General features: G+C 47.6%; 1 protein-coding gene across 2 annotated transcripts in view; it reads left to right on the forward strand.

The window, feature by feature from the left end:
- Window positions 1–304: 304 nt before the first annotated feature.
- EPSTI1 (epithelial stromal interaction 1) overlaps window positions 305–17,205 on the forward strand; it is a 42,677-nt gene continuing 25,776 nt past the window's right edge. The window contains exon 1 of one of the 2 annotated variants that reach the window (XM_079983672.1): window positions 305–627. In XM_079983672.1, the coding sequence (XP_079839798.1) occupies window positions 539–627 (89 nt within the window). In that variant the 5' untranslated portion in view covers window positions 305–538. The remainder of the gene's footprint in view (window positions 628–17,205) is intronic. The other variant, XM_079983671.1, reaches the window with a different exon arrangement.

The following is a 17,205-nucleotide window of genomic DNA, read 5'->3' on the forward strand; positions in this document are numbered from 1 at the left end:
GTAATGACCCAGCTCGAAAAGGCCTGCCATGAAGGCTAGGGGACCCTTCTGAGGTGTAAGACAACCCTGCCATCTTTCTAGACACCTCCCAGTCTGCTGAGTTTTCCCTAAACACCTATTTACTTCTGATCCAAAGCAAACCTTGTCTTTCTAATGGTATGTAATGGACAAAAATCAAGTAAGCGCACTTAAATTAACAAATGCTTTCAAGCTAAATTAAATAATCACTGAATGGTCAGGTGAATTTACATTTCCCCCTCACCACCACAGAAGTTAATGTCATGTCACTGGTAGGAATGGAATATCGCAAGAAGTTCGCACAATACCTCCCAGGATTGTGGAAAGCATCTTACAGATTTACCTGAAAAGCAATTATTGGATAATGCTGGGAGCCACTCATTGACAGAAACTTCCAAACAGAATGTTGGGCTCTGGGAAGGTGGCAGTTGGGACAGGTGAGCCAGAGGAGCTCAGTGATGTGCTTTGTATGTTGCCAAATCTGGCAGCAACCTGTTGACTGCTTGTATAAGTGTAATAGATGTCGAGTAAAAGGCCTCAGCATCGGTTGGTGCCTTTGCGTACAAAAACAAAGAAGGACCCCAACGTGAAGAAAGGCCACAAAATGGGGTGAGTTTTGACTTGCCACACAAATGCCAACACAACAAAAGAACCCGTGAGTGTGTTTATGATAAAGGCTTAGGCGCATGTCTCCCTCAGTATGCAATGTAGAGTCCGAAAATTTCCCTTGGCTCAGTTCAGAAAGACTTGATGCTATGGACTTTATTGGCATTTCTCAGAGCAGTTTCAAGAGTTCTCACCTGGGTTGTAAGGTTGGTGCAGAGACACTAAACCTTTCGGATGGATGCAACTGACCGGTCCCACACCAAGACTTCAGATAGTGCAACAGTACTTCTCCCCTTGGTGCCCCCAAATTGTCTTAAAGGTAAAAGTAAAGGGACCCCTGACCATTGGGTCCAGTCGTGACCGACTCTGGGGTTGCGGCGCTCATCTCGCTTTATTGGCTGAGGGAGTTGGTGTACAGCTTCTGGGTCATTTGCCCAGCATGACTAAGCCGCTTCTGGAGAACCAGAGCAGCGCACGGAAACGCTGTTTACCTTTCCGCTGGAGTGGTATCTATTTATCTACTTGCACTTTGAGGTGATTTTGAACTGCTAGGTTGGCAGGAGCAGGGACCGAGCAACGGGAGCTCACCCTGTCACGGGGATTCGAACCGCCGACCTTCTGATCGGCAAGTCCTAGGCTCTGTGGTTTAACCCACAGAGCCACCCGCGTCCCCCAAATTGTCTTAGGGGGAGATTATTATGTTGGGCAGGCTCAAATGGGAAACATTTGGGAAAGCGTGGTGTTGAATTCTTCCCCTTGACACCTGAGATGTATATTTTTAGGACCCACTCAAGTTGGGATTGTAATTTGTTTCATACTGCTTTTTATTGTTGTATTTTACATTGTTGGGAACCACCCTGGGACCTTCTGGCTGCATTTGCCCTGCACCCACCCCACAGTGCCTGCCGTTGTGTGTACAGTCGTACCTCCTTTTGCGTCCCGGATCCCGACGAAAGGGACGCTCGACAAAGTCACAAGGGACTAGGACCCTGCGGGACTTGACATCTTTCCGCATGGCCTGCAAGACAGAGCTGTTCCACCAGGCCTTTGGCCAGGGCACAGCCTGACTCCCTCCCTCGGCAATCTTCGCGGAGCTCTGGCCCAATGGTTGCCAGTGGCTTGATTTGAATTAATTTTATAATGAATGGTTTTAGAGTGTTGTTTGTGCTGTACTTTTGTACTGCTTTATTGTTGTTAGCCGCCCTGAGCCCGGCTTCGGCTGGGGAGGGCGGGATATAAATAATAATAATAATAATAATAATAATTATTATTATTATTATTATTATTATTATTATAAAGTGCCACTCTGCGCATGCACGAAGCACGATTGGCAAACCCAAAGTAACCTTTTCTGGTACTTCTGGGTTTGCTGCGGACGTTGGACAAAATGGACCCTAAACAGGGTGGACTCAAAATGAGGTACCACAATAATAATAATAATAATAATAATAATAATAATAATATTTTTTTATTTATACCTCGCCCTACCCAGCCAAGGCCGGGCTCAGAGCAGCCTACAAGCAATAATAAAAACAAGTTGAATGATTACAACTTAAAAACAAAAATAAAATACAACATTAAAATAATGGAACATTAAAATATTAAAATGTAGCCTCATCGCAGGAGGAGAAGGAAAAGAAAGAGAGGGAGGGAGGGAATCAAATTGGCTCCAAGCCAAAGGCCAGGCGGAACAACTCTGTCTTACAGGCCCTGCGGAAAGAAATCAGATCCTGCAGGGCCCTGGTCTCATGAGGCAGAGCATTCCACCAGGCCGGGGCCAGTGTTGAGAAGGCCCTGGCTCTGGTTGAAGCCAATCTAACTTCCTTAGGGCCTGGGACCACTAGCCAGACCACTAGTCAGATAGTAGATTTATTGCTCAGATAAGTCCTGGCGTCCAGCCCACTTCGGCTACACAGCTCTGCTGGACTTCAAAGGCCACATTCCAAAGGCTCTGAGCAAAAAAACCGCAGAGTTTACGCAGCAGCAAGAGAAAGCTGCAAAAGCTTCTTCAGAGCTTTCTTCAGTGTGCTAAAATAAAGTCCACTCAGGATATTAGCAGCTAGAAGCAGTTTATTTACAGCAGACTATCCATTATCTATCACAGCGAACAGCATCGTGAAAACACGTCCTCTCTCCTCAAAAGCGAAAGTAGAGAGAGAAAGAACAAAGACTGGAGACTCTTGGACATGACGTAGAATCTCCCCCCTCCCAACAGTGGGCAGTGCGTACACTCTGAGCTGTTTAACCCTGTAAGCTCAGGTTCTCCTCACAGGTGTTGTTATTTATGGACCTTGAGGCTCTCCGTGGGGCATACCAGGAGAGGCGGTCCCGTAGGTACGAGGGTCCTAGGCCGTGAAGGGCTTTAAAGGTCAAAAGCAGCACCTTAAATCTGACCCTGTACTCTACCGGGAGCCAGTGCAGCTGGAAAAGCACTGGGTGAATATGCTCCCATGGCAGAGACCCCGTGAGGAGCCTCACTGCAGCATTCTGCACCCGCTGGAGATTCTGGGACAGCTTCAAGGGCAGCCCCGCGTAGAGCGAATTACAGTAGTCAAGCCTGGAGATGACCGTCGCATGGATCACTGTGGCCAGGTCGGGGCGGGAAAGGTAAGGGACCACTGTAGAGCCATCTGGATTTTAGATCTGGATGGTAGACAACATCCATATAAAATGCCTGCAGCAAACAAGAGAAATCACTAGCCCAAATATAGAGAAGAAACGTAGAGAAGAAAAGAGTGGTTCGAAAAACCCAGCCAGATGGGCGGGGTATACATAATCTATTATTATTATTATTATTATTATTAGTCTACTCGGTTGTATGTGTTGTTTGCACAGCTCATAGCCATTGAGAGTTTTATGTAGAACAAGGGGCTAATATGAGTTTGCCCCTGAAAAGGAAACATATTTCAGTGGCCATTTTCTGTTATTAGTTTAGTGTGTCACATGAGCACGAGACTCTGAAGCCCAGGGTCGTGAGTGCAAGCCCCACATTGGGCAAAATTGCAGGGGTTTAGACTAGATGACCCCTCGTAGTCCCTTCCAACTCTACGGTTCTGAGATTCTGAGTTTTGCATGATGATGTACAGAAGAACTCCAGAAATAACTGCTGGGACAAACCATACTTTACAGTTTGCAGGAGAACATCTATTGAAAATGGTGCTTAGGAATAAACCTAGCCATTAAAAGATGGACAGGTTCATAGTCTGAACCAGAACATCTCTAATTTGAAATGAAAAGAACTAGGGTATACAGTGGCACCTCGGGTTAAGTACTTAATTCGTTCCGGAGGTCCGTTCTTAACCTGAAACTGTTCTTAACCTGAAGCACCACTTTTGCTAATGTGGCCTCCCACTGCTGCTGCGCTGCTGGAGCACAATTTCTGTTCTCATCCTGAAGCAAAGTTCTTAACCTGAAGCACTATTTCTGGGTTAGCGGAGTACTTCCCTGACTGAAGAAGCGGTTTTCCCTATTGCGCAACAACCACACCTATTTCTGGATTTATTGGCTACATTTTAATCCTACTCCGTCCTCCCAGGTGTTCAGGGTGGTCATAGGGTGTCCTTGCCCCCCTTTAAACCTCAGAACAGCTTCGTGAGGCTAGGATGAGTAATACTGTTGATTAGTCCAAGGTCACTAGGGAATACCTAGATTTCAAATCCTATTTTCAATAGGATTCAAGTCCAATAGTTACCCACTACAGCACCACTACTTGTACAACACATTTAGGGTAGGGGACTAGACTCAACAGTAGCAGATTCGTGTGCCAGAATTTGACCACGGATTTCTTATAAAGGGGGTGATTCAAAGTTCAGCAGGAGAGGGAGGAGAGCTAAATTCTATCCCTGTTGAATTTCTACACTCCTGCTGCTTCTCTCTGGCTGTCATCTTTTGAGGCTCCAGTTCTGAAAGTAACCCATAGCAGAAGAAAAATGGATAGGGAAAACGGGGGGGGGGGGGGGGGCATGTAAAGCGCTCCATTCCCCCTTCCTGCCTGCATAATCTGTGCTTTAAGTTACTTCTCCAACTTTATATGGAATTGCTGCAAACTGCATACAGAAACAAATGCTGTGTACCATCTAGTTTTGCCCTTAAGGTCTCCTTTCTTAAGCAGGATTGCCACACACATCGCACTTCTGTGTGGGATGGGAGCCCCCCCCCAACAATTATGGGGTTCTGTATGCCAGAAAGAGCAGCAGACCACCACAACTCCCATTTCCACGCCAGAAAAGTCCCCACAATAAATTCTTTCTGTGGTGTGGCTATTAAAAGCACAGGGGGAAAAGACGTCACCTGAATTATTCCAGAGAAATGTGTTTGCGTACAGCAGGCTAGAAAATTGCAAGCCATTTTCAGAGTGTGTTCTGGGACTTCAGTGGGGCCAAACTGTATTTGCTTCAGCAGCAGAAATTATGTGGGTGAACTTCTCCTGGCTGGGAGATAAGTGGAGGGAAAAGACTTGCCTGCTGTGCGTCAGGCTGTTGTTAAAGGCACAAAGCAGGCCCAGTGGTTTAACGCTGTGGGTTAAACCACAGAGCCTAGGATTTGCCGAGAAGAAGGTCGGTGGTTCGAATCCCCGCGACAGGGTGAGCTCCTGTTCCTCAGTCCCTGCTCCTGCCAACCTAGCAGTTCGAAAGCACATCAAAATGCAAGTAGATAAATAGGTATCACTCCGGCGGGAAGGTAAACAGTGTTTCCGTGCGCTGCTCTGGTTCGCCAGAAGCGGTTTTGTCATGCTGGCTACATGACCCGGAAGCTGTACGCCGGCTCCCTTGGCCAATAAAGCGAGATGAGCGCCGCAACCCCAGAGTCGGCCACGACTGGACCTAACGGTCAGGGGTTCCTTTACCTTTACCTTTTTAGGCCCAGGAAAGCGAAAGGAAAGGCTGGAAATCTTGGAACTGGCAAAGGCCTTAGCAGGTAACCATTTCCAGGTCACCTTCCCAAACATACTGCCCTGCATGGCTTGGCTCTGGCAAAGTGAATGTCCTTTCCCCATCATGTCTACTAGGCAGGTTCTCACCCTGGGCCAGCAGGGGGATACTGTAGATAGTTCAGGTCCACATATGCAAATAAGGGATCGAAAGTGGCGTTCAGTGATTGGATACAGAAAATTGTTACTGTTGCATTCTAGTGTAATGGAGCGCGTTACTTCCGGGTTTCACCACTCGCGCATGCGCAGATGCTCACGTGCATGTGCAGAAGCGGCGAACAGTGATGTGCGCGTGCACAGACGTGCTGTCGCTAGTTACGTTTGCTTCTGGATGCGAACGGGGCTCCGGAACGGATCCCGTTCGCATCCCGAGGTACCACTGTATAAGCAGGCTTATACTGAAATGAACCCTTCATTTCAGTTCTGTTCAGGCCTGTGAAAAAACAAGAGCTGTGTCTTCTGATATGTTCACCCACAACTTAACAGTTTGCTCAGAAGTGCCCCCCAGCATCTAGCCCCCCCTTAATTCTCCCACATTGAGGCTACAGTCGTCAACCCACATCCTAGGGCGCAAGGGACCATAGCTGTCAACTTTCAGATTTGGAAATAAGGGGTCATCAGCCTCACCTGTCCCAGGGACAGTCTACGGGATATCTGACAATCCAGGATAGCAGCGGGAAACAGTGCTGAAATAAGGGAATTTCCCGCAAAGAAAGGTTGACAGCTCTGCAAGGGACTCACAGAACTCGCACCAGAGGACCGTGCCAACGGGATTGTTCCCTGAGCCGCCACGTGCAACTCACGAGAATGCTGGTCCTAGTCAACAGGCAGTGTGTCTCAATGAGCACAGTGGGGTGCATATGGGGCTAATCCTGCCCCTCTTGTGCCACACAGTGCCGGGAGAGAATTTGGAGAGGCAGAGCTGAGGAAAGTGGCAACTGCCAAAGGGCTGGGCCTCGCCTGCCTCCGCTTTGGGTGGGTGTCGTGGGGATCCCTCCTTGGTCCCTGAGCTTCCTCTGCATGGAGGCAGCACACAGGTCTTACAGCGCCAGCCCAGCCACGCCTGGGCAACAGCGAGTCCTCTTGCATTGCATGGTGCTTGTTGTTGTTGTTTAGTCGTTTAGTCGTGTCTGACTCTTCGTGACCCCATGGACCAGAGCACGCCAGGCACTCCTGTCTTCCACTGGCTCCCACAGTTTGGCCAAACACATGCTGGTAGCTTCGAGAACACTGTCCAACCATCTCGTCCTCTGTCGCCCCCTTCTCCTTGTGCCCTCCATCTTTCCCAACATCAGGGTCTTTTCCAGGGAGTCTTCTCTTCTCATGAGGTGGCCAAAGTATTGGAGCCTCAGCTTCACGATCTGTCCTTCCAGTGAGCACTCTGGGCTGATTTCCTTCAGAATGAAGAGGTTTGATCTTCTTGCAGGCCATGGGACTCTCAAGAATCTCCTTCAGGACCATAATTCAAAAGCATCAATTCTTTGGCGATCAGCCTTCTTTATGGTCCAGCTCTCACTTCCATACATCACTACTGGGAAAACCATAGCTTTAACCATACGGACCTTTGTTAGCAAGGTGATGTCTCTGCTATTTAAGATGCTGTCTAGGTTTGTCATTGCTTTCCTCCGAAGAAGCAGGCGTCTTTTAATTTCGTGACTGCTGTCACCATCTGTAGTGATCATGGAGCCCCCGAAAGTAAAATCTCTCACTGCCTCCATTTCTTCCCCTTCTATTTGCCAGGAGGTGATGGGACCAGTGGCCATGATCTTCGTTTTTTTGATGTTGAGCTTCAGACCATATTTTGCGCTCTCCTCTTTCACCCTCATGAAAAGGTTCTTTAATTCCTCCTCACTTTCTGCCATCAAGGTTGTGTCATCTGCATATCTGAGGTTGTTGATATTTCTTCCGGCAATCTTAATTCAGGCTCGGGATTCATCCAGCCCAGCCTTTCACAAGATGAATTCTCCATGTAAGTTAAATAAGCAGGGAGACAATATACAGCCTTGTCGTGCTTCTTTCCCAACTTTGAACCAATCAGTTCCATATCCAGTTCTAACTGTAGCTTCTTGTCCCACATAGAGATTTCTCAGGAGACAGATGAGGTGATCAGGCACTCCCATTTCTTTAAGAGCTTGCCATAGTTTGCTGTGGTTGACACAGTCAAAGGCTTTTGCATAGTCAATGAAGCAGAAGTACAGTGGTACCTCGGGTTAAGTACTTAATTCATTCCGCAGGTCTGTACTTAACCTGAAACTGTTCTTAACCGGAAGCACCACTTTAGCTAATGGGGCCTCCTGCTGCTGCCGCGCCGCCGGAGCACAATTTCTGTTTTCATCCTGAAGCAAAGTTCTTAACCTGAAGCACTATTTCTTTTCTTTTCTTTTTAATTTCTTTTTATTGAGTTTCTCTTACAACATACACAAAAGAGAAATAAATTAAAAGAAAAATACAACTACACATCGTACAAAAAAGAAGATAAGAAAAAGAAAAAAGAAAAAAGAAAGAACAACTAATGTACATGACAAATTTAAGTACATAGTTTAAATACACAAACTGACCTCCTTCCCTGCTGATTTCGGGTTTCTTAATTTAAAAATTTCATCTTCTACAGCTGGTATTGATTACTGATTTATACATCGTAAGTTTTATAACAGACCTGCTATAGTTGCTATACTATTTCTGGGTTAGCAGAGTCTGTAACCTGAAGCGTATGTAACCTGAAGCGTATGTAACCAGAGGTACCACTGTAGATGTCTTTCTGGAACTCTCTAGCTTTCTCCATAATCCAGCGCATGTTTGCATGGCGCTTACTCGCAGGTAAGTGGGATCCAGGCTGGCCCTGCAACCGAGCATGCTCAGCGGGGGCGGCCCCGCGCATTTGGGCCCCTGGAGGGTGTGACTCCATCCTTCATGAAGACCACCTGTGTCCCGCGGCAGGTGAGGCGAGGGGGCGTGTGTTGGAGGGCGGGGCGTGTCTTGGCGGGGAAAGCGAAAGTAAAGCGCCTGCGGCAAACTTTCGACTTCGTTTCCTGCGGCTGGGCGAGGGAGCAGCTGTTCTGGGCGCGCGTGTATCCGCCAGCCGAGTCCTTGCAGCCGGAGCCATGAGCTGGACGCATTCGGCTTCCCCGTCTCCCTTGCCAAGGGGCGCCTCGCCGGGCGACGCCTCTGCCAGCCCCCGGGATGGGGGCGCTTCGGGGCCGGAGGGCGGGCAGGAGCAGTAAGTAGCCCGGGCGCCGTCAAACTCCCCCGTCTGAAATAATAAGAGGGAAAGATAAGCAGAGCCGTCTCATTCCAGTGACCCATTTCGTCCCGTGTTAGGATCTATTTCTTGCTTTATTTCTTTTTAAAAATAATTTCTTACTGAAGACTTTCTTAGTTTGCAAAAGTGCGTGCGTTGCTTCTCTTTTCAGGTTGTGTTTTCTACAGATCAGTTGCATTCGTTGCGATTGTATTGCATATTTCTTGCTTTCTCTGAAGCTCATTATTCCCTTCCCTTCATTTCAATAGGGACCCCCAGTAATGTCCTTCGGTATTGGCAGCTCCCCTTGTTTCCTATCCACTCTCGACTTGTTCCCTGTGGGTGGCATTTATTCGTTTATTTATTTAGTGTAGCGCTCCTTCGTTGTAGTGTATCAAACTCTAGCGTTTCCGGCACATTAAGAAACCTAGTTGTCGACTGCCAAATAATATATTTCAAGAACCTCTTTGTGGTCTTAGGAGCTTTTGGGTTGAATTTGTAAAGTATCCTGGATAAAAGGGCCCTTACAAAGTCCAGTAAACTACTGTGGTTTTCAAAGTATGCTGCCATCTAATGTGAATGATACTAAGAAGGTCTTGTTACTGTACTACCAGCTCTTATAATTATTATTATTATTATTATTATTTATTATTTGTACCCCGCCCATCTGGCTGGGTTTCCCCAGCCACTCTGGGCGGCTTCCATAAAAACCAGAAATACACTAAAATATCACAGATTAAAAACTTCCCTGAACAGGGCTGCCTTCAGATGTCTTCTGAATGTCAGGTAGATGTTTATCGCTTTGACATCTGATGGGAGGGCGTTCCACAGGGCGGGCGCCACTACCGAGAAGGCCCTCTGCCTGGTTCCCTGTAACTTGGCCTCTCGCAGTGAGGGAACCGCCAGAAGGCCCTTGGCGCTGGACCTCAGCGTCCGGGCAGAACGATGGGGGTGGAGACGCTCCTTCAGGTATACTGGGCCGAGGCCGTTTAGGGCTTTAAAGGTCAACACCAGCACTTTGAATTGTGTTTGTGCACACTTCCACTTCTCCCTCACCTAGAAAGCATGGTTCCCAGCAGTTTACCATTTGTCCCACGCGCTTTTCCAGCTCTCCCTGGAAAAACCTGCCATTTTCCGCTGAAGTGGAGCAGATGGCTACAACTAATCCAGAATGCGGCAGCTAGACTGGTGACTTGGAGCGGCCGCCGAGACCATATAACACCGGTCTTGAAAGACCTACACTGGCTCTCAGTATGTTTCCGAGCACAATTCAAAGTGTTGGTGCTGACCTTTAAAGCCCTAAACGGCCTCGGTCCAGTATATCTGAAGGAGCGTCTCCTCCCCCATTGTTCTGCCCAGACACTGAGGTCCAGCTCCGAGGGCCTTCTGGCGGTTCCCTCACTGCGAGAGGCCAAGTTACAAGGAACCAGGTAGAGGGCCTTCTCGGTAGTGGCGCCCGCCCTGTGGAACGCCCTCCCATCAGATGTCAAAGCGATAAACATCTACCTGACATTCAGAAGACATCTGAAGGCAGCCCTGTTCAGGGATGTTTTTAATATGTGACATTTTAGTGTATCTTTCATCTTTGTTGGAAGCCGCCCAGAGTGGCTGAGGAAACCCAGCCAGATGGGCGGGGTACAAATAATAAATTATTATTATTATTATTATTATTATTATTATTATGATCCATTGAAACTCTGCTGACATTTTCTCCAGTTCAGTGGTAATGAGGGGGCTTCCCTGTGAGAAAGCAGCAGGACAAGCAGAAGTCCTGCTTGGGCTGGGTGTCCATCAATATGCAGATGACACCCAGCTCTACCTCTCTTTCAAATCAGAACCAGTGAAGGCGGTGAAGGTCCTGTGTGAGTGCCTGGAGGCGGTTGGAGGATGGATGGCGGCTAACAGATTGAGGTTGAATTCTGACAAGACAGAAGTACTGTTTTTGGGGGACAGGGGGCGGGTGGGTGTGGGGGATTCCCTGGTCCTGAATAGGGTAACTGTGCCCCTGAAGGACCAGGTGTGCAGCCTGGGAGTCATTTTGGACTCACAGTTGTCCATGGAGGTGCAGGTTAATTCGGTACGCAGGCTAAGACCCTACCTGCCCACGGACTGTCTCGCCAGAGTGGTGCACGCTCTAGTTATCTCCCGCTTGGACTACTGCAACACGCTCTACGTGAGGCTACCTTTGAAGGTGACCTGGAAACTGCAATTAATCCAGAATGCAGCAGCTAGACTGGGAGTGGCTGCCGGGACCACATAACACCGGTCCTGAGAGATTTGCATTGGCTCCCAGTATGTTTCCGAGCACAATTCAAAGTGTTGGTGCTGACCTTTAAAGCCCTAAATGGCCTCGGTCCTGTATACCTGAAGGAGCATCTCCACCCCCATCGTTCAGCCCAAACACTGAGATCTAGTGCTAAGGGCCTTCTGGTGGTTCCCTCGCTGCGAGAAGTGAGGTTACAGGGAACCAGACAGAGGGCCTTCTCGGTAGTGGCACCCACCCTGTGGAACACCCTTCCTTCAGATGTGAAGGAAATAAGCAGCTATCCTATCTTTAAAAGACATCTGAAGGCAGCCCTGTTCAGGGATGTTTTTAATATTTAATGCTGTACTGTTTTTAACACTTGATTGGGAGCCGCCCAGAGTGACTAGGGAAACTCAGCCAGATGAGTGGGGTAAAGGTAAAGGTAAAGGTACCCCTGCCCATACGGGCCAGTCTTGACAGACTCTGGGGTTGTGCGCCCATCTCACTTAAGAGGCCAGGGGCCAGCGCTGTCCGGAGACACTTCCGGGTCACGTGGCCAGCGTGACGAAGCTGCTCTGGCCAGAGCCAGAGCCAGAGCCACACACGGAAACGCCGTTCACCTTCCCGCTGGTAAGCGGTCCCTATTTATCTACTTGCACCCGGAGGTGCTTTCGAACTGCTAGGTTGGCAGGCGCTGGGACCGAGCAGCGGGAGCGCACCCCGCCGCAGGGATTCGAACCGCCGACCTTTCGATCGGCAAGCCCTAGGCGCTGAGGCTTTAACCCACAGCGCCACCTGCGTCCCTAGATGGGTGGGGTATAAATAATAAATTATTACTATTATATATTAAGTGGCATACTATTATATATTAAGTGGCATACTATTATATATTAACTGGCATGTTCCTGAGTCTTTAGGAGTCATTTGTGGGAAGCAGCCATCCTGTTCGTACGATATGAAGGAGAAAACCAAACAGCAGGTCTGGTCAAAACTTCTGTCTCCATTGAAGGCGGCCAGCTCTCATGCACAAAGCATGTGAAACCTCCTTTGGTGTAGCATGTAGACATTTCTCATCTTGCAAAGGGGAGTTTGAGAAGCTTTGCAAGACCAGACCTTACCTAGAAACTTAATTGAGTCATGCTCTGGAAAACTCCCATGTCTACGTAGCAGGAAGTAAAAATAGGAAGTGTTTAGTAAATCCACTAGCTCAGCTTGTTGTGGCATTTCCAGTACTCAACTTTTTAGAAGCTTGAACACGACATTAATGGTCTCTTAGGTGCAACTGCACAGCCCTTCTGTGTTGCTGTTTGCGAATACATTCCGAAATCAAGACAGTTCACAAAATTGGAACAACAAAATGCACTCTGCTTGTTAGCTCAGCTTTTGGTTAATTGGAATTGTGTTTTGAATAAACTATTGGGGGCTTTTTCACTAATCAGTTCATGATCTGATCACCACCTCCCTCAAGCACTCCAACAGCATTATTCTGAAGTCTAATGTAGACGAAATGAGAGTGCCGTTATCATAGCTGCTAATGCGTACTTTAAAAGGCTGCATGGGGCTCCAAACTGGATAAATAAGGGCTGCAGTACTGACAGTTTATGTGAGAATCATTTTTCTCCATGTAGTTTCTCTTAATCTCTTTCCCTGAGCTGCTTTTTGCCCTGCTGAGTTATTGGGAGTCTTCTGGATCCATCCAACTGGGTCCTAAGAAGAAGCTGTTTCCCTAAGAGTTTGATTGTTTCCACTGCAGCGTGAGCAGCATGGGAACCTAGGATGTATTGTTTGTAGTCAATGATGAGCATAGCTTCCTGCAGAAATGCCCTACCAATTCAAAACAGGCTTGTATTAAAAAACAAAAATGTACAGTGGTACCTCAGGTTAAGTACTTAATTCGTTCCGGAGGTCCGTACTTAACCTGAAGCTGTTCTTAACCTGAAGCACCACTTTAGCTAATGGGGCCTCCTGCTGCTGCCGCACCCCCTAAGCACAATTTCTGTTCTCATCCTGAAGCAAAGTTCTTAACCTGAAGCACTATTTCTGGATTAGTGGAGTCTGTAACCTGAAGCTTATGTAACCTGAGGTACCACTGTATTTGAAAGCTACTTCTTAGTAAAGGTAAAGGGACCCCTGACCATTAGGTCCAGTCATGGCCGACTCTGGGGTTGCGGCGCTCATCTCGCTTTACTGGCCGAGGGAGCCGGCATACAGCTTCCGGGTCATGTGGCCAGCATGACTAAGCCTCTTCTGGCGAACCAGAGCAGTGCACGGAAACTGTTTACCATCCCGCTGGAGTGGTACCTATTTATCTACTTGCACTTTGAGGTGCTTTTGAACTGCTAGGTTGGCAGGAGCAGGGACCGAGCAACGGGAGCTCACCCCGCCACGGGGATTCGAACCGCCGACCTCCTGATCAGCAAGTCCTAGGCTCTGTGGTTTAACCCACAGCGCCACCTGCGTCCCTAAGCTACTTCTTACATTATTACAAAATGTGCAATCCACTCTTTGTCCGTATCGGTATCGGGGCACAGTGCCACAAACAAAATAACCAAACCTCAGAAATGGAATTTCACAAGCATAACAAATTAAGACCGCTAAAACTATCAACAGCACAGCTGGGTTAAGCAATCAAAACTAAAACTCTGAAAATGCCTGGATGAGGAAGTATCCCAAAGCGACAGAGTTGGTGCCAGTCAGACCGCTTTGAGGAGAAAGCAGTCTATACCCAGAGTGCCATTACCCATTAGGGTCTCTCATGTGTTGCCACGTAATGGATTTCCATAGATGGCGGAAGCTGAAGAAGATGCCACTTCTCAGCCCCAGACGAAAGGCGCAGGCAGGCTAGAATAGGGAGAGCTGGTCCTTGATGAGTGTTGTCTGAGGCTTTAACATGCACCTTCAACAGGCAGACTTTGGAGTAATTCTTCTAGAATTGGTGTCCTGTTCTTGCATCTGACTGAACTGATTAAAAACGTAGCAATGACAGCCCCATGGGCAGTGCGGTAAAGTAAGGCAGCTGGGAAATGACCAGAGCACAAGATACAGTGGTACCTCAGGTTACAGACGCTTCAGGTTACAGACTCCGCTAACCCAGAAATAGTACCTCGGGTTAAGAACTTTGCTTCAGGATGAGAACAGAAATCGTGCAGCAGGAGGCCCCATTAGCTAAAGTGGTGCTTCAGGTTAAGAACAGTTTCAGGTTAAGAATGGACCTCCAGAACGAATTAAGTACTTAACCCGAGGTACCACTGTACTGTGGCTAAACACTCTGTCCCGAAATGGTCCTAACTGGGGAACCATCTGAAGCCAAAAGAAGGCCACAAAAGACGTTGTCATCTCTAGGGACAATGTTGGATCCAGGAGTCCTTACAAGTTATGTAGATGCTCCCTGAGAGAGACTGCAATCCTATTGAGACCAGGCAGGGCACCTAAATCTCAGGTTGGAGAACTATCTCCGTCTTGTCAGTATTTGGTTTACTGGTCTCCCACTTTGATCAGTAGAGCCCACGATCCAGAACCGCCAGGTCAGGTAAGTGAGGTGGCAATGGGTAGGGCTGGGAGAGCTGAAGCTGCTTTTTTGCTGTTGCCAGTGCTGGGCCCGGTGGCAGCCTGGGCCTCATTCTGCAATGCGCAGGGTGCAGTCCACCCCAGCGCTTAGCGCATCAGGGCCTTCGGATGTTGCCAAGGGGCGCAGGGCCCGTTGGCAGTGTTGGCCAGCTCTGCAAGGGGTGGGGTCGTCTGGTGCTGCTGACATGCATCTAGTAAATAACAAAGTGTCTACTCAGAAGAATGTTGTTGTTTAGTCGTTTAGTCATGTCCGACTCTTCGTGATCCCATGGACCAGAGCACGCCAAGCACTCCTGTCTTCCACTGCCTCTCGCAGTTTGGTCAGACTCATGCTGGTAGCTTCAAGAACACTATCCAACCATCTCGTCCTCTGTCGTCCCCTTCTCCTTGTGCCCTCCATCTTTCCCAGCCTCAAAGTCTTTTCCAGGGAGTCTTCTCATCTCATGAGGTGGCCAAAGTATTGGAGCCTCAGCTTCAGGATCTGTCCTTCCAGTGAGCCCTCAGGGCTGATTTCCTTCAGAATGGATAGGTTTGATCTTCTTGCAGTCCATGGGACTCTCAAGAGTCTCCTCCAGCACCATAATTCAAAAGCATCAATTCTTCGGCCATCAGCCTTCTTTATGGTCCAGCTCTCACTTCCATACATCACTACTGGGAAAACCATGGCTTTAACTATACGGACCAGAAGAAAGCCGCACCGAATTCAGTGGGCCTTACTCCCAGGTGAGATTGTGTGGGTCTGTCGGGTTTTATCTAGGCCAGGCTTCCTCAACCTCGGCCCTCCAGGTGTTTTGAGACTACACTTCCCATCATCCCTGACCACTGGTCCCGCTAGCTAGGGATCATGGGAATTGTAGGCCAAAAACATCTGGAGGGCCGAGGTTGAGGAAGCCTGATCTAGGCAGCCAGGGCTCCTCCAGATAACAAGATCTTTTTCCAGCAGGTCAGTGAGGCCCACTTGCTTTTTAAAATTCTCCCATATATACAGAACTCCCTTTTGGAGTGTATCTGTAGGTTTTCCCCCTCTGTGTCAAATAACTAGGGTCAAATAAATGTTTTCTTTTTATGCCTGGAAGATGGATCTCCCTCAGGAGGTTCTGAACTCTTCTTCCTGGGAGGTTTTTAAGTAGAGGCTGGATGGCCATCTGTCATGGATGCTTTAGCTGAGATTAACTTTGGGGTCCCTTCCAGTTCCATGATTCTCTGTTTTTCTGCTTCAACATTATTTCATTATGTTCCTATCATTTTATGTAATTGTATTTTGTATAAATTATAAAAAGTATAAGTAAAACATCTTCTATTTACAAGCAAAGCATTTAAATAGCTACCTTTCTACCAGTAGGATGGGGGTAGCCAGGATTTTTCTTGGGGGGAAGGCAGAACCTCAGATTTGTATTGACTTTTTTCTTATTGGGGGGACAGCTGCCCCCCTGCCCCCCTTGGCTACGTCCATGGGGGGCCCAGGAAGGAAACAAGGTCAGAAGGGGGCCACATTCAGAAAAAGGTTGTGAAACTGTTAAGTTGTGGGTGAACATATCAGACGACACAGCAATTCTTCAAACAGCTCTTGTTTATTCACAGGCCAGAACTGAACTGAACTGAACTGAAGGGTTCAGCCAGCCTGCTTATATAGAGCTCCACTACAAAGCAACTGTAACAACTTTCTGTAACTATCCAATCACTGAACATCACTTTCAATCCCTTATTTGCATATGTGGACCTGAGTGAAAACTATCTACAGTATTCCCCTGCTGGCCCAGGGTGAGAACTTCAGTACATAACAGAAACACTGATGTACACAGATCAGATGCAACCTGATATTGATAGTTCCTTACAGCAACTCTCTAATGAAAGCTTTAAGAACAGTCAGCCTGAGAAGCAACCGCTTGCATTTCTGCAGGCAGCAGAACAATTACATAATTAGGTTCTACAGATGTTAAAATCCATTTGCTACACGTTCATGTGCCTAATTAACTGAAAATGTGTCATATAGAAAAGGGTCAGCAAGAGATGTATTGTGCGAAAATGCAGCAGTTTTGCAACAAAGGTAAATTAGGTCAAACTGCCACATTGCATTTTTAATTCCCCCACCGAACTCAGAATACTGCTGAGTTTAGATGCACTATATGTTATCATCACTCTCTAATGATGTACAATAAGCAGGGATATCATACTAAAAAAGGAAATGAGGGTGTGTGCAGTCTAGTCTTTGGGTATCTCTTTAATTCTCTGCTAGTGTTTGGCAACCCTTTCCTTCTGTGCTCCAACTTATAAATCACTTTGGCTTCTCCTTTCCTTACAGGTGTCATTGCTATTCTTGCTGACTTGCAGAGCTGTCATACAAAGTGTTAAATGTATTTGGATCTTGCCTTGACAGATTGTGTAGAAGGGCTCTTGTTCCCAGGCGGTGTTCTGTAAGCGTCTCACAGAACTGAGCGAAGGCCTCTGTCTGCATAATAAAATAAGATTTGTTGCCTTTTCCCCGTGTGCTGACATTTCCTGTGTATGCCACAACTTTCTCATATCTAAAAAAAATTGCTAGAATCTATCTTTTGCTATTACCAAAAGCTACACAAGCCTTTAACTTTGATGCCATGGAAA

The sequence above is a fragment of the Podarcis cretensis genome (assembly GCF_951804945.1).
Source record: "Podarcis cretensis genome assembly, chromosome: 7".
In the NCBI taxonomy this organism is placed as follows: domain Eukaryota; kingdom Metazoa; phylum Chordata; class Lepidosauria; order Squamata; family Lacertidae; genus Podarcis; species Podarcis cretensis.